General features: G+C 36.6%; 2 protein-coding genes across 5 annotated transcripts in view; one reads left to right on the top strand and one right to left on the bottom strand.

Moving 5' to 3' along the window:
• Positions 1–2967: 2967 nt before the first annotated feature.
• On the bottom strand, positions 2968–3954 carry LOC145566636 (uncharacterized). The gene has a single exon (XM_081625992.1). The coding sequence runs from the start codon at positions 3952–3954 to the stop codon at positions 2968–2970; it is 987 nt and encodes a 328-aa protein (XP_081482118.1).
• Positions 3955–8150: 4196 nt separating this feature from the next.
• The window catches only part of LOC145567584 (histone-lysine N-methyltransferase ATX2-like), a 31433-nt gene continuing 16922 nt past the window's right edge, over positions 8151–22661 (top strand). For all 4 annotated transcript variants that reach the window (XR_014095707.1, XR_014095706.1, XR_014095705.1 and 1 more), the window contains exons 1-16: positions 8151–9092; positions 9206–9257; positions 9352–9426; positions 9525–9741; positions 10108–10231; positions 10423–10527; positions 12218–12317; positions 12668–12811; positions 12898–12945; positions 14625–14739; positions 14819–14884; positions 14964–15025; positions 15129–15185; positions 19362–19430; positions 19581–19779; positions 21132–21407. Coding sequence is in view for 1 of the 4 variants with exons in the window: in XM_081626894.1 (XP_081483020.1) it covers positions 8344–9092; positions 9206–9257; positions 9352–9426; positions 9525–9741; positions 10108–10231; positions 10423–10527; positions 12218–12317; positions 12668–12811; positions 12898–12945; positions 14625–14739; positions 14819–14884; positions 14964–15025; positions 15129–15185; positions 19362–19430; positions 19581–19779; positions 21132–21407 (2458 nt within the window). In the remaining 3 variants the exon portion in view is untranslated. The remainder of the gene's footprint in view (positions 9093–9205; positions 9258–9351; positions 9427–9524; positions 9742–10107; positions 10232–10422; positions 10528–12217; positions 12318–12667; positions 12812–12897; positions 12946–14624; positions 14740–14818; positions 14885–14963; positions 15026–15128; positions 15186–19361; positions 19431–19580; positions 19780–21131; positions 21408–22661) is intronic.

The raw sequence follows: 22661 nt of genomic DNA, 5'->3' as shown, positions 1-22661 counted from the left end.
TGACTTGTTTAATTGCTTTTTTTAGTTTATATTTAATTATGTGTGAGTAGTTTTCTTTCTAGGGTTATGGGAATCCATAAATAATATAAAGGGGTAATTTATTATTGTTAATTGTCAATGCTTGATTAATTTCCTATTGATTGATTTAATGTTATGCGGTTAGATTTGGCCAGATTTAATTCATATAAGTTTAGCAATATTGATTCGAGATTCGAGAGATGAGAATTGATGTTTGGGCTTAGTTTCAATAGGTAGACTAATTTATAAATGGTTAGGTCGAGATTCGAGAGATGAGATTTAATATTGGTAAATTAACTCTGTGATTGTAATACGTAGCGAAAGCCCTTTATGATCTGATTAATTGATGTATTGATGATTGATTGTTATGTTTTACCCTGGAATATTATTTATTGGTGAACCTATGCCCTAGGTCTTTTATCATTTGATTTCTCCCTACTCATATTCTTCGTAGTATAGTTCCTTTAAATAACAACTTTTGGTTACTTAATAATTTAGATTATAATAATTAATTAGGAATAGAAAGACTCGTTTCCCTGTGGATTCGACCCTACTTCCCTATCTATTATTAGGTAGTGGTTTTAGGAATTACTTTTGATTAGGTGATACGACTTTAACCTGTCACAGCTTCAGCGACAGTAGAATCCCACTGACCCATTTTCCTCCTCACAACAGTAGCAAGAATCTTCCCACAAGAGTCTCTAATCACCACCCCAAGACCAACCTCCCTTCTGCCTAAAAATCTAACATCTGTATTAACTTTCACAACACCTAAGGGAGGTTTCACCCACCCTGCTGCTGACTGAATAGCATAACAACCCCCACCAAACACTCTCGCAGCATACGTTTTATAATCAGCTACATACTTTGCAAAACCCGCAGCAATTAACCTTACATCATGAGAGTTAGGCTCATGAATAGCCTTATTTCTGCTAGTCCAGGCAACCTAGACCAATGTTGCAAAAAGAGAGAAGTCCTCTTTTGATAACTGCCCTGCAATCCATTTAAATGTGTCACTAAAAGAAGTAACAGGGGCTTCAATAAGCATATCAGCAAAAGGGCTAGAGCTCCAAATCTGAGAAAAGAGCGAGTAATCAAAAAGGGCGTGGATAATAGTTTCTTGATCACAACCACACAACATACAAACACCATCCTCTCTTATATGTCTTGCACGTTGCACATCATTAACACCAAGAGAGTTATGACAAGCTCTCTAGAGAAAATGTTGCATCTTTGGAGGACCAGGAATGTGCCAGGCCATCTTCCATGTTTGTTCATCAACAGCAGTGTGAGAATCCCTTACCCTAAGCACTCCCAACCAATAAGCAGATTTTATAGAGAAGACACCAGTTAAGCAAGCTAAGGCCACCAAAATCTTCTGTCAGCAACTATGGAAAACATCAAAGGGATTGCAAGGATGTGCTTAATTAACATCTTCAGTTCTGTAGTGTAAGGCAATAGCATTCGGATCCCACCTAGCAGCCCCCTCCACTAATAAATCAGAAACCAAAAGGTTAGGGTCATGTAAACCATTGGAGGGAGGCACTAATATGCCATTTGAGGCACCATTCAACAGCCACATATCTTCCCAAACTCGAATCCTACTACCATCACCCACCCTCCATTTCAGACCTTCCATCAACAAAGCTTTCGCCCCCCAAATACTACGCCACGTGAAGCTCAGATCAAAACCACGCCTTGCATCCAGGAACTCACAATGCTTAAAGTATTTCGCTTTAAAAACCAGTTGAAGCAGAGTATCACCATCATTCATGAGTCTCCAACATTGCTTAGCAAGTAACGCTTGGTTGAAAACCTTCAAATTTCGGAAACTCATCCTACCCGTAGACTTAGGAAGATAAAGTGAATCCCAACTTTTCCAATGCATCTTGTTTTCATTACCAATTTACCATTACCCCACCAAAACCGAGCTAGAATAGAATGAATCTCATCTAGGAGGCCATCGGGAATTTTCAAAACGCTCATGAGGTAAGTCGGAATAGCTTGGGTAACTGCCTTGATCAGCACTTTCTTCCTTGGCTTAGAAAGAAGTTTTTCCTTCCAACCTTGAAGCTTTTTTCAAATTCTGTCCTTAAGACCCGCAAATGTAGCTTTCTTCGACTTGCCAATAGTCGTTAGAAGTCCAAGGTATTCTCATGTCTATCCATCTCCTTAATCCCAAGAGTGTCACAAATAACCGCCTTTCTCTCCATTGGAACAATTTTGCTAAAAGTAACCTCACACTTGCTGAAATTTATTTTTTGTCCCGAAGCTCGCTCATAAATGCCAAGAATACTTGCAATCTCCTCACATTCTTGCACGGTGGCTCTCGCAAACAAGATGTTATTGTCCGCAAAAAATAGATGGGAAATACGAGGAGCACCATTACAAACTTTTGCACCATGTAGCTTCTTCTCCCTGCCAGCTTTTGAAATCAAACATGAGAACGCCTCTGCCACCAAGAGAAAGAGGTAAGGGGATATTGAGTCCCCTTGTCTCAAGCCACGTTGAAGAACAATATTACCCACAATCTCACCATTTACCTTCACTAAGAACGACACACTTGAAATGCAAGACATGATTCTTTGAATCCAATCATCACAAACCTAAGCTTATACATGATCCGCTCTAAAAAACTCCATTCAACACGGTCGCAAGCTTTCATCATATCTAACTTCAAGGCCATCGTACCATTCCTTCCCTTCCCTCTCCTTTTCATTGCATAAAACACCCCAAAAGCTACAAGAGCATTATCTGTAATTAACCGACCTGGAACAAAAGCACTTTGAAAGGGTGAGATAATTTGCTTCAACGTCGGTTTCATTTGATTAGCAAGAATTTTAGATATGATCTTGTAAATCACATTGCATAGACTTATTGGACGAAATTCTGTAATTTTTCGGGGGGAATCCGTTTTCGGAATAAGAATAATGCAAGTCTTACTAATCTTTAAAATGCCAACATCTCCCTTCTCGAGTTCAAAACAAAAGCACATATATCATTACCAATTATATGCCAAAATTTCTGATAAAAAAGAGCGTGCATACCATCAACTCCGGGTGCTTTATTCAGATGCATATCAAAGAAAGTTGCCTTAATTTCCTCCATAGTTGGTTCTTTCCTCAACTCGGTATTCATATGTTCAGACACAATCTGCTCCACACCACATAAAGCTTCATCAAAACCAGTTGGACCCTCGGAAGTGAACTTTTTAAAATAGTCGACCACGATTTTTTCAATCCCCTTAGACTCATCAATCCATTCAATAGTCACATTTTCAAGCCCATCAGTAGTATTACGTTTCCTACGATGGCTTGCCTTGTGATGAAAATAAGAGGTATTACGATCGCCATCACGCAACTCATTTGTTCTAGCCCGGGCATACCAATAAGACTCTTCGAGCATGTGCAACTCATCAAGCTCATTCACAATTGTCCTACATTGTTCCAAAGCATTATGATCCATCATACCTTGTTGTACCACCCTCAATCTCTCTTCAGCAGATTCAATTTTCTTCTTAACTACACCAAAGGTTTTAACAGCCCATTTACTCAACTCACTAGCACAAATAGCCACCTTAACATGAGCCGGCTCATGATCACAACCACTCCAAGCATCCCTAATAACCTTTTCACATTCCGGTTTAGACAACCAAAGAGCTTTAAACCTAAAAATGCGCTTCTTCCTTCTATTCTCTTCTCTCAGCCCAGCTTGAAGAATAGTAGGTGCATGATCGGACCTATTAACATTGATCGGGTAATGTTTAACCTCATGCCAAGGAAACAACGAGCACCAATTGTCACACGCAATAAATCTATCAAGCCTTTCACGAATAATAATATCTACTGAAAGACCTTGCTGCCAAGTGTAGATGCTTCCTCTATAGCCCAAGTCACGCACCAACATCATTTCCATAGCTTCACGAAATTCATCCATACATCTCTCCCTTCTCGGAACCCCACCATTCTACTCTCGATCACTAATAATCTAATAACAATCGCCAAAAAATACCACCGGGCAAGTAGAATCCCTTCTAATCGATTTCAAGAGACTCCAAGTTTTGTATTTGTTTTCTTTCTCCGGCCAAACGTACACCCCAATCGCCCTCCATAACATCGCATTATTTCCATCAAGAATGTCAGCAATAAAATGATGATTAGATTAAGCCACAACCTTCACATTTAGGTCCCGCCACCAAAAACCCATTCCTCCTGAGAGACCATTACTACTAACACACACCCCTTCAGTAAACCCACATTTATTCCGAACGACTTTTAATTTTTTCGAATCAATCTTTGTTTCCATAAGGAACACATGTTTGGCATATCGCTCCAACACCACTCCCAGAAAGCACTAAATGTACGAGGGTTTCCAATCCCTTGACAGTTCCAACTCAAGATTTTCATTGTTGTTCGCGGGGTGGCATGTGATCCACCTCCGCTACTTTCTGATTTTCATGCACACCTTTAACTCCCACTATCAACCTGCTTCTCTTCTCCCCCCCATTCTCCCCTTCCCCCTGGTTCCCCCCAACCCATGACTCCTTTCTCTTTCTTTTTTCCATCCTTTCCCCCTCACATTTTTTTGTACTGCCCTCCCAGTATTTTTCCCTAATTTCAATATGCGTTTCTTCTTTTCACCATCATTTACTCCCAATGAAAACAACAAAGGAAGCGGCAATTGAGGACTTGTAAATGATGGTATTATCATTTAACACTGAAGTTATTGTATGCTGCTGCAATTGGTTATATTTTGAGGCATTATGCTAAACATTCCCTGACTCTTTTCCATGCACATTCTCACCCCTATCTTCCTGTATAGAGACAGTTTCAAAATGTTGAGCAACCTTGCCCACCACCTCTTTATCCTTCCCCTTATACATCTTCGACTTCTTTGTAACAAATAATCTTCGCACACACTTTCCAGACTCATCATCTCCTGATATGTCTCCCTTATTCGCCTTCCATGGAGAAGCTCTGAGTTGCTTAGTAAACGGTTTCGCATTTGGGTTGTTTTTCACTACATCATCACAATCCTTTTCTCCGTGCCCTAATTTCCCACAAACATAACAAAATAAGGGCAGTTTCTCATAAGCTAATTTGAACACTTCTTTCTCCCCTCCTCTCATCTTCAACTCAACCACTTTCTTCAAAGGCTTTCGAACATCAATCAACACTCTCAGCCTTAAAGATTTATTTTAGGCGTCGTTCGAAGCACGCCTACGTTAAGCATCTGGTGAATATGCTTGGCACTCATAGGAAGTGGGAATTGACATATACGATTAAGGACAACGATTAGGGACAAGGAAAGTAGGGAGCCGCTAAAAAGTTTTTAAGGAACTTGTAAACTGTTCACGGATCATTTAAGGCTACCATGAATAAGGGACAACGATAGGCAACAACGATTGACCCGTGAAAGTTACACCCCATTCATAATCCATGAGATTAGTAACTCCATATGGTTCGGAACCACGAAAGGAGGATTGGGGATGATGGTACGAAGTGAGCCATGAAGTCACATTCGGCCGTATTGGCCTCTACTCGATTCTTATGGTGAAAAGTACTCCTGCGATCTCAAAAGCATGCAAACAAAGATTTAATTTGCTCCAAACTATTATTAGGCTAAATTGGTTGAATATTAATGCAACATATAATTCTAAAATATTAGTGATCACTTGATTAAACAACAAGATTAAAAAGGAACCTAAACCGGTCGTCCAAATTATCTTATTAGGCGTGATTTCAATTACATGTTCCCTTTAAACATGCAATATGGTGATCAATTAAATATAATAGAATAAACATTAATATTGGAAGCAATTTAACCATAATTTCGTTAGTTAAATCAAATAAAAATAAACCTAATCATGATACTAGCAATATAAAATAATAAGAGTAATTAAGTGAATTAATTACTCGCTTTCCGCGTTTCCTTGAATTGCTACATAATGAATAAACTGTTAGTAACTTCAATAAATAATAAATCAAATTGAAATAATTAAATTAAATAAAAGATAGAGTTGATTTGGTCCAAACCCTCAGTTAATTGTACCTTTCACGCCTTGGTTTAAGGACGGAACCTCGGGTCAAGTATGGACTCCTTGGAGTGCTTAGGGGAAGTATTATGGAAGAATAAGGAGACTAGTGTTTAGGCTAAAGAGGGAGAAGAGAATGATTTTTGGTGTAGGGAAAGAGAATGATTTTTGGTGCCCCGAACTGCAGAAATGAGGCTCGTATTTATAGAGGAAATGATCGAGTAGGGGATCACACGAAACCCTAGAGATAAAAACCCTAATTTAAATTAGGGCACCATGACACGGCATGTGTTTGCCGCATCGCAGTAAAGGGTGCCGTGACACGGTACAGATTACCGTGTCGCGGTGCGCAGTTTTGCCTTAAATACGTATAAACTGATAAAGCGCGTGAAGAGTTGTACGCGGAGAGCACACAGAAAAACCAGTGTCACAGTATGCGTACCGTGACACGAAAAAGGACACCGCGATGCGGCATTGTCCACCGTGGCATAGCACGTGGCACTGTGTCACAGTGTACAAACTACCAAAAATTGCATCTAGATTCATAAACGCGCGGAAAAGACGCGGAAAAGACACGGAAAAGCACTGTGTCACGGTATTTGTAACGTGACATGGTACATGTCACGGTACAAGGCACCATGACACGTCAGCTTTTGCCGCGATGCGGCATTTTAGCTGTTGCGCGGTAATTTCAGTTTTTTTACACGTTTTTAAAACTATGATAACTTTTGATCCGTAACTTGGAATAAGGCATATAATACATCTTTGGAAAGATGATTAAGTCTACTTTCCAACCCAATTAAAATCAGGTCAAAATTATTTGTAGATTTTAAGATATTGCCGTTTTAGTGAAAGGGTGTCGGTTTTGGGCCGAGTTTAGTGTTTTGCTCATATCTTCTTCGTTTTAAACCGGAGTTGGGATTATGATATACCGTTTGAAAGCTTATTGAAAGACCTATCCAACAAAATTACATTTGGATCAATATTATAGGGCTACGAAATCAATTCAGTTCGGTTTAGTGATGTGGATACGAAAAGTGGAAAGTAAGTTATGGTGTGGGAAAATGGGCTAAGAATTGAGTTGGCTTATGAAATGTATTGAATAGAAATATGGATTAAGCACTCCAAAGATTAGATACTCAACCCGACCAATAATGGTGGTGAAAGGTTGTTCATCATCGGGTTTGGTTTTGGGAAGACATTTTTAGGTGTCTACACTTATTAATCCCCACCACATCCGAATTATCAGCCTCCATGAATGATCCCATTTTATTTCCTACGAGCCTCACATTATTTTCATTTGTCCTACCTTTGAAAGGTAAGTCATAAACCCTTACCCAGAAAGGGGTGAAAAACAACGGAATATCAGACGGTTTTGTTTCATCAAGAATGTCACTAATAAGAACCATCACACGTCTATCGAAATGCCTTGGTTGGGATTCAACAACATGAGTCTTGTCCTTCTAATGGTGAAACTGGAAGAAGAAGAGATTTTTGTCGATGCAATTAGCCTCCATACCATGTTTAGGGTTCCATATTTTCTTCATCATCTCAATCAGTGCCTTGGCATTTACATTTCTCTCGGTCAATACTCTCCCCACAAGCCCAAGGGCGGCATTTGCTTCTTCCTCCTCTTCCCCGTCTATCTCCCATTTTGCCTCTTCTTCATCCCCATCATTGACTACAGTTTCTTGATGCACTACTGCTATCTCTTTATCTTCCATTATCAAACAATCCCCTCGGAAAATCGAGAAGAAACTTGAAGAATCAAGAAACACACCCTCCAAAACGAGGAACCCTAGCCATCGCTAGAAAATTGCCCTCCTGAGGAAAACCTAGAGGGAAAAAAGGTCACATTGTTTTTAAAACTTATATACTAAATATTATATTTTTAAGGCAGAGTGAATAGGGCTTTTATAAGTAAAAATATATTTATAGTATAAATAAATAACGTAAAAGTCAAACCGATAAGACGAATTAAAAAGAAGTAATCCATATTGGTTTTTTTTTCTTTTTTTTTTATATAAAAAAAAACCATAGCACACGTAATTATGATGAGTATAAATAAGAATCCGCAAAATCTCCAACATCAAAACCCTCTCTTTTTCTCTCTCTTAACATCTTCACTCACTCAGTCGCACGCTCTCCAAACGGCGGGAAAACGGAAGTTTTTAGGCCGAAAATCTCAAATCTTCATCCCTCCAAACACCCCCAAATCCCCAATTTCAAACCCTAGATTAACATTCTCACTCACAATTTCATCCTCATTTTCTCTCTCCTCTTCTTCTTCAATGGCGTTTCCTGCGTCGCAAAATTCGATGCAGGAAAACTGCCATGAACAAACCCACGAACAACAGCAGCAGCAGCAGCAGCAGGAACAGTTACCAGATTCGCAGAAATTGGGGTGTGCTGAAGATATCGATAATCATTACGCCGGAACTCCAATTAGGTTTCTTCCTCTTCGCCATGTTTACTCCGCTACTTCTCCTTGTGTTGGTGCTAGTGGTTCTTCCAATGTCGTTTCCAAGAAGGTTCGAGCTCGAAAGCTAACCCTAATTGACGACTGCTTGGGCGATCATATTTGTCATCAGTTAGAGGAAGGGGAGGAGGAGGAGGGGATGAAGGAAGGGGTAAGTAAGGAAGTTAAGGGTGAACCCTTATCGGATTCGTCGCAGGTGATCCGGGTTTATTCTCGCCGGGGAAAGAAGAATTCGTCGTTGCGGCATTGTGATTCCAAGGTGAAGAAATTGGACGGTGAGGGGGAGGGAATTGTGGTGAAAGAGGAGCCGGTTGAGGAGGAGGGTTTTGTTGGGGATGTGTTTGTGGGGTTTCCGAATAAGAAAAGGCGACTCGGGAATTCGGAGCTTGTGAAATTAGGGGTGGATTCGAGTGTTTTGTGTAGGTTGAATGGCCCCAGATTGAGGGAATCGCGGTTTCAATACAATGTAAATACTAATAAATCTGCTGTAAAGAAAGGGAAGCAAAATTCTTCGGCTAATCAAAAGAATAACAATGATTCTCGGGCAAAAAAATGGTTCCTGTATGTTGTTTGTTCTCTAATTTGAGGCTTTTGAGATCATAATATATTTATGTGTTTGTTTATGTTTATGAGGATTTTAACATTAGTTTGATTTGAACTGTATTATGCACCAGGTTAACTTTTGATGGTGTTGATCCTATGGTATTTGATGGCTTGAAATGCCAGGCAAGTTGATTATTTTATTCCTTTTGTGATTTGATGAATTAGTAGGGTTGAATGAAAATGGGAAAAAAATATCTTGATTTTGTGCTTAATGTAGGTTTATTGGCCATTGGATGATGTTTGGTATAAAGGGTCTGTATCTGGCTATGATGCGGTATCGAAAAAGCACAATGTATGTTCTTTTCACTATTATTTGTTTGCTTTTTGGTCGAAGTGTTTTTCATATTGGTCGGAGCTTTCTGTAATGCATGTACACAAATTTAATTGCAGATTAAGTATGAGGATGGTGATGAAGAAGAGCTGATTTTATCACAAGAACAGATAAAATTTTATATGTCAAGAGAGGAAATGCAGAACAAAAATCTTAAAGGGAAAGAATATACGGCTGACGATGATCCTGATTACAGTCAGTTGATGGGTCTGGCTGCTAGTGTAGATGAAAGTCGAGACCTTGAGCCTGGGGATATAATTTGGGCAAAACTTACAGGTGAGTAAGCTACTAAGATATATATGAAACAGTATGAGCTAACTGGAAAGTAAGGAGCTGTATTGACTTATGTTATGTCCTTTTGGACTTCGTATCTTTGATGGATCTATTTTCAACGACTAAAAGGTAGTACCTTGTGTTGAAGTTGAAGAGAAGAAGCTTGCATTTGAATTGCACTGTCACCATTTTGTATTATGTTGTTGTAGATCATCTCGTGTATACAGTTTTATGCTTACAGTATTATAAAAAACACAAGTTTGCACAGCGTTACGTGAAATAGTAAACAACAGCTGCTGCTGACCCTTCATGTGCAAACATGCAATCTTGTTATTCAATTCTATCTTGTGCTAATTTATCTTCTTTCAGGTCATGCAATGTGGCCTGCTGTCATTAGTGATGAATCACTCGTTCGTGACCGCAAAGGATTGAACAACAGCTCTGGAAAAAGATCAATTCCTGTGCAATTCTTTGGAACTCATGATTTTGCAAGGTTGGCTTTTGCTCTTTTTCTAATGATTACTTCCTCTGTTTCTAAAAAATTCTAACACTTTGACTAATTATGTGAGCTTTTTGGGCAAGGTGTTGCAATTTTTTTACACGGAGGAAGTAGACTGTAGTTTGCAGGAAATTTTTGTTGTTACTGAGTTAATATGTTCCTAAGAATTTCTTGTTGACAATCAGAATACAGGTGAAACAGATAGTATCCTTTGTAAAAGGACTGCTTTCTTGTTTTCATTTGAAGTGCAAGTCCACACGCTTTCTTCGAAGCTTGAAAGAAGCAAAATCGTAAGTTTTTGCTAGTTCTCTCTCTCTCTCTCTCTTATTTCAAGGGTAGTGATTAAAATCCCTTCTTCTCTCTATCTGCTTCTGTACCTTTAGGGCCACAAATTTTTTTCCTACCAACATAGTTCATCCTTATTAACTGACTATGCCTTGCTAACATGGACTGTTTTTTTTTTTTGATACAAATGTATTAGGTTGTTGCATAATTTATGTAGGACTATGTTATGCCTATCTGTATTGTAGCTTGATTACTTGGTGTATTAATGGTAAATCCTGGAACTCAGAAACAATTGATTTTAAAATAAATACATGACTAGATAAATTTGTCTAAAAAAAACAATACGTGGCAAGATAAATTGGTCCAAAGAAAAAGAGAGTTGGTTTTAAAATAAATTTCTTGCCAACATCTACGGTGTTGGATGCACCAAAATCAATTGGTAACCGTTGATTTATATAGAGAAAATACCTGTTAATATAGGGGTACAGTGGTCTTTTTGATCTGTTTAGCAAGGCTAGTGGAGTAAATTCACTACCAAGAACAGTACTACCTCAATAGATACTAAATTGCATCGTCAGCATATATCTGTTTTCTCCCAAGTAGTTTTGTAAAATGTTTAATTGTGCTTCGTGATCTCATTAGGTGGCTTTATTTTTAGAAGTTCTAATTCCACATATAATGAGCTAAGTTCTAAACTGCATGATATCCATTTGTAGGACTACTAATGACTGTAGAAGAAAACTAGTCCTGTGTTTTGACAATGAGAGTTGAGAAATGCATATCCATGCAATCCTCTTTTGATTTTGTTGAGATAGGCTTATCTGGAGCATTTTTTCGACTCTATTGCCTTTTCTGTTCAATTGGAAACCCTCTATTGAGTTTGGAAGCATTTTAAAAGTTCTAGTGTAGAAGGAAGACATTTGGATCATTGCTTACTATCTCTTGCAGGGAGTGGATGTATTCCTTAAGAGTAATGCAATATCATTACCTTGCTGCTGCCTATTCTTCATGCAAAATTCCAATGGTCTAATATTTGACCTTTTGTTGTGCTGCATCTGAATCATATGGAAAATCTTCAATGTAATTTTTCTCTTAAAAAAAGTAAATGATCGCATTATTTGTTTCTTATGTGATTATGTGGAAGCCTTATTGGGCTGTATAATGTTGCAGTTCTCTCTGTATTCTGCATCTTTATCTAGCTTACTCATTAATTTTCTTGATCCTATTAGGGGTAATACTTGTGTTTTGACTGCATTTTAGATGGTATGAAGTGGGAAACCTGTTTGGTATTATGTGTTACGTTTCAAATTCTGTAAATTATATCTTTTCGGATACAGCCTGATTATACAGAGTAACTCTGGTTGTGTGTGTTAATGTTGTTCACTTGTATTTTGTTGTAATTTTTTTTTCTTTGAATTTCCTCTTTTAAGGTAGAGGTCAAGTATGATTTAGCTAAATAAATGTTCTGTCTTAGATTAAACCTAAATTTTAGGCTGAAAATACTGGCTTGTGATTGTTCCCTCTGTCTTGTTTAGATCTTCTCATAGCACCAAAGTACCGATACTTAAGATCTCCTTGTCTACTGATGATCCTTTTGCTTCTTATCATTAGTTAGTTTCCTTATGTAGTCTTTTGGTCCTACTTAATGAGACATTTAGTAATCATACTAAGCTTGCAGACATACTGTTCTATCAGGTACTTGAATGTGCAGAAACTTCCTAAAAGCATGTTGAACATGCGTGTATCCATGGATGTTCAAACTGTTGATTCAGATGAAGCTTCAATGAAGGATGAGGTAACTACTGATCCGTATAAATTAATTCTGTCGGTTTACTTAGCATCATGTCAGTTGGTTTATTTCTTATTCAAAGCTTTTGAAATGTGGCATGTTAATCTTAACATTTTTGATGATGAACAGTATCGTATAGTTTGGTGATGTAGTATTAAAATTACACTCTGCAGAAGTTGTACACAGCAAAGCAATATGTGAATATCTTGCATCACACTTATCTTTTATGGTTTTTGTCAAAAGTTTTTTTTTTTGAAGAAATTAGTTGTATTTAAATGTTTTTATTTTGGTTTTGTCTTCTTTAATATTTGAATGCAACATTTGAATGAATTATGATTAATGTATGGTATTGGCAGGTTTTATCATTTTCAAAAGGGCCAATTAAACTCCCTTCACGTAAATTATTGCCTGAAAGATTCCAGAACATGCCCAATGGTTATTGGCCTATTCGTATTAATTGGAAAGATCTTGATAGATGCAATGTGTGCCACATGGATGAGGTGAGGAATTAAATCAGTAAATTCTTAATCTATCCTCCTTTTATTATCTGTCTCAATGTGGTAATATGCCGTTGTATTCTATATAGGAGTACGAGAACAACTTGTTCCTGCAGTGTGATAAATGCAGAATGATGGTGAGCATCCATTAGATTATCGCTTATCCCTTTGACCATCTTTATTTCTGGCCTGATACTCCTAATATGCATGTAATTTGCACATAGTCATTGGCATATGTCCATGTGCTTGTTCCGTTAGAGGGTATGCCTGAAATTTTTAGTAAGATTGGAAGGTTGTTTGACTCATGGGGATCATTGAAGCCAGTGGCGGATCCTGGATTTAAGGAATAGTGTGTCACCAACGTTCACCGACCACATAACAATGAATAACAAAGGCATGGATAAAATATACGAATTATAAATTGAGACTTATATATAGCTCACAACATTTCATATTTTGATATCTATCGTATATACTAATTCCTACTAAATTTTTTTTTCGGTAAATATCAATTGACAAACAATTTCACTGCCAATCAATTTTTTCCGTATCAGTTGTAAATTAATAAGTGAGAAATTTATAATTTATAATTTTACTGTAAGGCTGCTGCTTTTAATCCTTTTATTTTGCTTTCTATTTCGTTGTCTTTTAGTTTTGCTGCTTCTATTTACTAGTTTAACTTGTTTTGTTTTAGGGCCTAGGCCCTCTCCTTCACCAAAAAAAAAAAAAAAAAAAAAAATCATCAACTTAAAACAATATCTTAAATTCTCTGAATGAAAAGCACAGTAAACAGCAATTAATAGCAACTATGAGCAATTAGATTGACTATTTAATTTGAAAGGAGAGGAAAGAAGGATACCCCTCTTAGCCTCTTCTCCCAATCTGCACCACCATGACCCCCATCCCCTCGTTCACAGCACCACCGCTGCAACCACCACACATCCACCGCAAACTTCTGTAAAAGCTACGGCTTTTGTGGTAGGGTTCTTTCTCCATTATTTCACTTATAAACTAGAGTTCTTTCTCTTCCTTATATTTAACTTAAATCTGCAATTTCATCAATTTGTTAATTGTCATACCTGAATTTTACTCTTCGTTTTACAAATTACTTCGTACTATTTATTCACATCTTCTCCTTTTTTTTTTTTTTTTTTTTTTTTTTTCCTTTTAGAGACTTCAATTCTTCAAATGAATTTTCATCTTATATGAAATATGAATTGGTGATTTTATTTATTTCTTTATGAATTAGTAAGAGTGGGTTTTACTGACTTGGTGAATTGGCATGGTGAAAGGAGAGAGGGCGTAGAAGAGGGCCAGAGGGGTATTGATAAAGAGAGAAAGAGAGTTTGGGGAATTGAAAATGTTTTTGGTTGTGAGTGTGGTGTGAGTGTGGTGGGGAACAAGACAGAAAGATGAAAATTTAATTTACTAGAGGTGACTATTACTTACTGAGTTAGTAATTTTTTTCCAAAAAAATAGTGTCACGTGACACACTATGACCATAAGTGGGTCCACCCCTGGTTGAAGGTGGTGTTGATAGTGCATAGTGGAGATGATTGAGATGGGATAGGGGAGGTAGAAATTTTATGTTTGAAGAGGGGGGGGGGGGGTTGGGGTATAGGTTCCCTGTTACAGGGGTATGTATTAACCCTTGCTGAATTTTTAATTCCAATCCCAAAAATCTGCATGATATACCCCCAAATTAGTTGTATCAATTATTCCTCATTCCAAGCATACCTTGAGGCCTGAACGTCTCTAGTTCTCATGGAAACTCTTTTGAATTGAAAAAATTTGTGATAGCATGCTTCTTTCTCAGGTTCATGCCAGGTGCTACGGGGAGGAGTCTGTTGATGGTAGACTTTGGTTGTGTAATCTGTGTCGAGTTGGTGCACCTGAATCAACTCCACCTTGTCGTCTCTGCCCTGTTGTAGGTACGTATAGCTTCATTGAAGATGGTTAAATAAACACATGACTGTCACATATTAATTTCGTAATTGATACCTTATATAGGTGGAGCTATGAAGCCCACAACTGATGGTCATTGGGCTCATCTAGCTTGTGCTATCTGGATTCCTGGTTCGTTTGTGCACTATGTGTCTTGCTCTTTCAGCATTTTTTTTTTCTTCCTATGTCACCATATTATAACCCCTTACAGAAACGTGCTTATCTGATGTCAAGAAGATGGAGCCCATCGATGGCGTCAGCAGGATTAATAAGGTAGTTAGTGTTTGTATGTATTTGCTTTGTAGTATGGATGCCCATGCATGGATGCCGTAATGCTTTTCTACTGCTAACTTTCTTTGAGGCCTTTTCCTTTTAGGACCGCTGGAAGCTCATTTGTAGTATTTGTCATATCCCTTATGGAGCTTGCATCCAGGTAAAAGCGGTTTATGCTGTATTTTTCAAATATTATTAATCATATATCTTTGTCTTCAACTTTCTAACATTTCTAAGTACTGAGTAGAATATATTTTATTTTGTTGAAAAGGAGTTGGGATTACTTGCTTCATTTTCCATTTTGGGCTGTCTCAATTTGCTTGCCCCATTTCCTCTTTAGAATTTTTTTCCTGTACTTTTTCTCTTGGGTTGGGTTCCATGCTCAAACTATTTGTTTTCCTCTCTTTTTCTCACCTGAATGAATTCCTCTGCAAATGGCTATGGGTAAGTGAATTGAGATGGAAGGAGTATTCCTTTTTTTTTTTTTTTTTTTTTTTTTTTTTTTTTTTTTTGTAATTTTTAAAAAATACACTATTTGAGATTGTGGGAATTGAGGCAGCTTCAAGACAGCAGGCTTAAGTGTTAAGTTGTAATGCGTCTCTAAGGAATGAATAGGGGTGTTTTTGTTTTCTTATTCTTTCTGATTTTAACCTGGGAAACTTATATTTTTTGTGCAACGTTCAAAACAAGTACGAGAAATATACTGGTAAAGTATCAGCTATAGCTATAATCTAGTGTGGATCCTGCACTAATTGGATCTGTGGAGTGCTGACTGACTTCCCCTAGGAAGCCATTATGCTAACAGGGTAGTTGATCACTTATCTTTCATTTGATTTCTTATGGATTGGTGAAAACTACTAATTAGTAGTAGAAGAACGAGTGGGAGAGATAGGAATAATGGCTCAGTTAGGTGCTATGTTACATGAACATGGGTATGGGTGTTAGGACAAGAGTATATATCCTAGTGTTGGACCCAACAAAGCTAGAATTTTACTTCATGGAGACCTTGTCGGCTTGCCCTAATCTAAGACACAGGCACGGAGATATGATGATTGTTTTAATAATAAAAAAAACAAAGTGCTGTTGAACTATAAGAGAAATAGGTGGATGATTCAGGAAATTCGCAACAGAAGACAGCTTTTTGACTGTTGTATTATTCGCAAGGTTGATAGGGACTAGCAATCCGTCTTGCGTGTACTTTTGAGGATGATTTGTAATCCCTCCGTTTTTTAAAGTGCCCCATTGGAGTTTTGGCACTCTTTATAAGGCCTACTTTGACCAATGTTTGTGAATTATAAGAAAAAAAATACTCTTGTGGGTACTTGTTGGAATTGTCTTAATGAGTAGATTATTAATATTCAATTGTTGTTTTTTTTGAAGTAAAAAAAACATTAATGATTACATTCTTCAAAAAAAAAATTCAATTGTTATAATTTATAGTTATTGATAATTAAAGATATTATTGGTCAAATTATTGCATCGGCATGTATGTCATGTCACAATGGGGCACATATTAAGAAAACAGAGGGAGTAGTTAGTTTATTTTGTTTGTTTTCCAGATGTCAAAATAAAAAAGTATTAGAAATTTAAAAACAACTTTCATGACTACATGATACTTTTTCTCTTGGAAAAGGTTACCAATGACTTGAATAGTTTATTTAAATAAGAAAAGAAAGGGAAAGTGCAGGTGTAAATACTAAATAGTATGAAAACAGAAGAAAAAAGTATAACAGTAAAAGTTTCATTTGGGTTTCTAGTCTTTCCACTTTCTCAGGCTTTATCTCTATTCTACTAGAAAGCGAAAGTTGAACAGACTTATTGTGGAGTTTGCAATAAGCATGTCAGTTCCTACGGGTTCACCAAGCCTCATGACTCTAGGAAGACCATTGGTGTAATTTATCCCTACTTCCCTACTTTATAAAAAGTATAACTATACTCTTATGAATAGTGTGTTTCCAATTATACCCGTAAAAAAGTTATTTTACATATTTGCCCCCATTAAAATTTTGAAACCTTTCTTCTCTCTCTTCTGTGGAGCTCTGTCTGGTTCATCTTGTCTCAAGTCTCAATCACGTTTCTTTTATTCGTTTTCTCTTCCTCCAACTCCTCCATGGCAGACCCTCTCATCTTTCATCATCTAATTCATTTTCTCCTTTTTTTTTTTTTTTTTTTTTTTGTCACTTTCTAGCCTAGATTTTTTGTTAATGTAATTCTACAATTAAGTTGGGGTAAATTATGGGGTTTTTTTGATGAGTCGGAGGTAAAAATTATGGCTATAACAGCCTGCAGCCATCCCAGGTAGCTTTTCTCCCTCTTACTGTTTAAATTCTTCCTGACCTATACAGAAATGTTAATTTTGAATGGAGAAGCGTCATTGTTGTTCGTTGTTGAAATTAATTGGGATTTTATTTTTGGGGTTTGGGTGAGGGGGTTGTGAAGGTGAGTAGTGGGGCTGGGGTGTCGTCAACAATCCCTAACAACATGAAAAAGACGATTACTGTATATTAGTGTGATGATGAGATTTATGCAATGTGTGAGGAATGTTCTATGAATCCTAACCACTCAAACACCCTATTTTACTTATTGGCTATCTCCTTTAGTCCTGTAAATCAGTGTGATGAAGAGATTTATGCAAAGCGTCATCACTACCTCTTTATATTTCTCTAAGTTCCCATTTTCACCCGTTACTCCGATTCCTCTCCCTTATACCCTCTAATTCTTCCATATCATCAATATGATGACCAAGAATCACACGCTATATTACTGACCAAATTCTTAAGGTGTGTTTTGAGTGCCTATTTAAACTCTCCACCAAGATTAATTTAAATTTCAGGGAGAGAGACGGGCTGATATCAAAACAATAGATTGTTAGCAAAGTAAAGGAAACTATATCCTAATGTTGGCTTACTGAAAGATAAGTAGCCACCAATGTTGCATGAAATGACAAGTATCCCATCACAATGAAAGTGAGATTTAAGGTGAGATATCAGGTAAAGTTGAGCACAATTTTCTTATATACTAATATATATTTTGTTAATGTGTTAATTTCTTTTCTAGCTTTGTTCAATGTATCCCATCCGCTAGGACATAACAAAAAGGTTGGACTACAATACAAATTATGAGGGATTGACAATTGTTTGGCTTGAGTTTGCCTTAGACATCATTTGGTGATTGGAAGAATAGTTGTATTCTTAAAGTCTCAAATCATCACCTTAAGGAAAATGATAGAGATATGTTTTGAGTAGGATCAGTTGTGTATTTAATTTGTGTTAGTGGCTGGATGTATTCCATATTCCTTCCAAGGAAGTTTCTCTTTTACATTTGGTATTTATCAATTGTGGTATGTGTACAACGAGCATTGCATAGCAAACAAGAATCAACATTACAATCTAGCTATATACATAGTTACAACAAAATACCATGCAAAGGGCCATAAAACATAACACCAACTACGAAAACTCTTCTAAAAGATCTAGCTGTGTTGCGCGGTTTGAACCCTTAGTATTGTAAAAACACATTGGTCTGTTTGGATTTTACCCCCAAAATATACAGACCTAGGGCTAATAAACTAAACAAAATACTTGAATTGAGTCCTTCCTCTTGCAATCTCTCTTTCTTTTGTCATACCGTGTCTGACTGATCTTTGGATCCAGTATGGACTATGGATTCCATACTTGGATAGGTGTTGGGTCATGCCAACCTGGGTATGAATCTTAACTTGTTTCAAAGCAAGGTAACATAGGTCAGGAATGGTGAAATATAGTGTAAGGAATGGTGAAATACCCAATTTTTTGTATGACTGGTCCAAAGCGTCCACCTAATAGGGTTTAACTGGGATGAGACAATTTTGCTTCTAATTTTCTCTGAATAACTTTGATTAAGCTCTTTGAATGAGGTGAATGTTGGGAATCATGGGATTGCTTAATTATGGTATGACAGTAACATTCACAGGCAATTTCTGCTCTACACGTTTCTGACGTCTCACCTGTCTTCTATGAGTGTCAAAGTTTTACAATTTAGCATAAGGAGAAACTTTGTGACTGTTTGATTGCTTTAGAGAAGCCATCTTGTTCTCTGTTTTTGTAGTTGGACTTCAAAGGGTATCCTTATTTCCTTTTTTAAAGCACGGGCAAGAAAGACAAGCTATGGGATTGTTGTTCTTGTTGTTTTTCTTCCCTTGTGTCCCAATTCTTGTCTCTGCCAATTGACTTAATATTGCATTTTGCTTATAGACCTAATATTGACTCTTATTTGGAGGACATCTGTCATTTTTTTGGCGTTTATTATTCTGTTTTCTTACTATGAAATTTACAAAATTTTGGCCATTTGATTTCAGTGCTCTAACAACACCTGCCGTGTTGCATATCATCCACTCTGTGCACGTGTTTCTGGCTATTGTGCTGAGGTATATCTTACTTTGTTAGTTTTAGTGGTTGCTTTGTGAGGATGCTATTAGAAGCCTCTTCTGGAATGCTTTCTAATTTTTTTCAACATCAGAAATAATAGCTCATGTAATTTTACTTTTGCAACCTCTGTTGGGTATCATTTTGCTTAGCTTGAAGATGAAGACAAACTTCATCTCATTTCTGTAGATGAAGATGAGGAGGAACAGTGTATTCGCCTACTTTCTTTCTGCAAAAGACATAAGCAGCCATCCGATGACCGTCCAATCACGGATGAGGCAAATGGGAAAAAGTCTTGTCAGCAATTGAGCTACATCCCCCCATCTAATGAATCTGGCTGTGCACGCTGTGGTAGGTTACTGCAATCTGGTATCTGGAAATTATGTTTTTTTTTTTTTTTTTTTTTTTTTTTTTTTTTTTTTTTTTTTGACAGTGACTATTTGGAATTCTAAAGCCAACTTTTTTTCTTTTTATGCCGTGCTTAAGTTTTGGATAAATGGGAATACAATAGTATCAAATATCAATGACATGTATGCTCTCTGTCGCATTATGATGCAATTCCAAGGCATCAATATCATCATTATATTATTTTTATTTATTTTTGTTGAGTCTTCTATTAATCATGAGGTTTAGTGGCGTCAATCCAAGAGTTATGCATGATTAATCGAATTAGGGTTGTAGTAGAATTAGTAAGATTGATAAGATATTATTTTCTAATATTATTAGAAGATATATATTTTGTTATTGGGAGTATTTATATCTTATATTATTTAATTTATCTTTTGGTTATCCTAATGGCATAGGATGTTTGCTTATAAATAGTAATTTATTTTCATTGATGATGTTAGAGAAGTTTTGAGTTATATCTGATCAATACGTATGGATTGTTTTAGCAAGAGAATTGCATATGATATTTGTTGAGAAGGCTACAAATTTAGTCTTGGTTAGATTAAATAGCTTTATATCCCCGAATTTCTTGAAATTTTCTAAAGAGCCCATTAAATTACACATCTTATTACCTTAGAGAGTTAGGGTTTAAACCTTAGTTTTAAAAAGTGCGCCTAGGCGCAAGGCACAGTGAGGCTCAAGAGTTGGCGCCTTAGCTTTGTGAGGCTCAAAGACCTTCAAAAGGCGCGTGCCTTTGCATCTTTTTTCTAGGTTGCTTCTTGCGCCTTTGCGCCTTATGTTGTTAAGCATCAATAGCTATTTTGTAAGTTTTTCTTTTTCTATAAAACGCTATGGGACTTTGTGACAGGCAGGTTAATTAATTTCTAAAAGGAGAGAGGAATCCATATCCCCCAATTCGATTTGAAGAACCCTAGCTATTGATCACATGGCCTTTTCACCTTGTCACATAATTCCAATTTTACTCTTATTTAATAGATGTTATTATTTGTTTTCTATGAATAAAGTGCACCTCACCTAGAAAAGGCGCGTACTTGCGCCTTGTGCCTTGGGCCTAGGCTCCAAGGACTTTTGCGCCTTGGTGCGCCTTGCGCCCTTTAAAACTAGGTTTAGACAACTGTATAAGTTAAATTTGCTGTAAATTGTTTTACCTTTCTATTATGTTTTAATGTGTTGGCGTGTTGCTTAACATATATCTTTTTTGTGGTGCTCATGTATTGGGTTATTTAAGTTTTTGTTTCTATGATAAGGTTGTTTTTATCAATTGGTCTTTGATTTTCTTTTGCAATCATGATCAGAGCCTTATGATTATTCTGCCCGAAGAGGACGTAAAGAACCAGAAATCCTTGCTGCAAAACGTTCATTTTTGCTTAATATGCCGCACCTGGTTGGTTGTTACTACGTACATGAGATTTTGGCTCGCATGGCAGTGGAGGACAATGTGGATAATGGCTCCAAGTCAACTCCAGTGATTCAAAATGTATCTTCAAATCAGGAAGCTCTGCCTAGCATACTTTCGATGGCTGATAAATATAGATACATGAGGGAGACTTCTAGGAAACGATTATCATTTGGTAAGTTTGAATGTTTCATGAGTCACATAGTAAACTTCATCGATGTGTTGATACCATGCTCAATCCCTGCGAAATATCTGCATTACTTATAATTTTGTATTCTGAAAAGTTCTAGGTATCTCATTCTCAATGATTTCTGGCAAGGAAAATTTATGTAGCCAATGGTAGAACTTGGAATTTAATCTTAGAGGAGGTGGTATAAGTTTTCCAGTCCAAATATCCAAGGGTTTGAAAGATAAAAAAAAAAAGGGCATCAAAGAAGCTTGCCACAAGTTTCAAACCTAGGAATTGGATTAATCTGTATTAGCTGCTTTTGCTTGTAGGTCAGCTTGTTCTACCTATTAGTGATACTCTTTTGGCAAATATAATACTACCTCCGTTTTATTTTATTTTATTTTTTTTAATATATTTATTTATTTTTTTTTTATATACTTGCAAAACTTTGACTTTTACACTATTTACTTGCTTCACTTTGTCTAGCTTTGATGATTTATATCTAAGTAAAAATATAGTCATGTGGGATCTTATTAGATTCGTTTCGATTTATACTATATTAATATCCAATGTTTATAATTTTTACATATTGGTAATTAAAGATATTAACAATTGAAATAATGCATCGGCAAGCGTGAAAATTGAAGTTTCTCAAGTAAAAAAAACGGAGGAGGTAAAAAACAAGCATTTCAAATATTAAGAAATTCAAGGGAAAAAAAGGAGATAGGAAGACATAGTTTTTTAGCAAACCCCAGGCCATTTTTCCTTTTTTACACTTAGTACATGTCATTAATAATGTTTAGTACAAATACATGTCATTCAATACCTAATTTAAGCTTTTTAATTTTGAAAATAAGATTGAAGTGTTTAGAAATAAGGCTTGCATAAAAAGACTGTAGCTTTTTTTTTCCCTATCTCTCACCTCTAAAAATAGATCATGGCATCAAACTAACAATTCAACCTCCGATGAAAGTAAGTCTGCATAATTATACGCAAATTGAGGAGAGAGACATAGAGAGAAGCAATTCAAAGATTGCTGGATCGAAAGTTGCAAGTTCTCTCCCAACAGGAGAGCTTTAGTTCGTGGCACTCTTTTTTTTTTTTTTCGCAATTGAAGCATCTCACTTTAAATGGTTTATATAGGCAACTTTGGCAAAGATAATCTTAAGAATTTTTATTTATTTACTACCTAAAAGTCAATTTTTTTAACATGTGATACTTTTTGGCATTGATTCGGTGGTTGATTATAGTAAATTACGA

This window comes from Chenopodium album, chromosome 11 (assembly GCF_948465745.1).
Source record: "Chenopodium album chromosome 11, dcCheAlbu1.1, whole genome shotgun sequence".
NCBI classification, from domain to species: Eukaryota; Viridiplantae; Streptophyta; class Magnoliopsida; order Caryophyllales; family Amaranthaceae; genus Chenopodium; species Chenopodium album.
The sequence above is the reverse complement of the archived record's forward strand: the minus strand, read 5'-3'. Positions and strand labels throughout refer to the sequence as shown.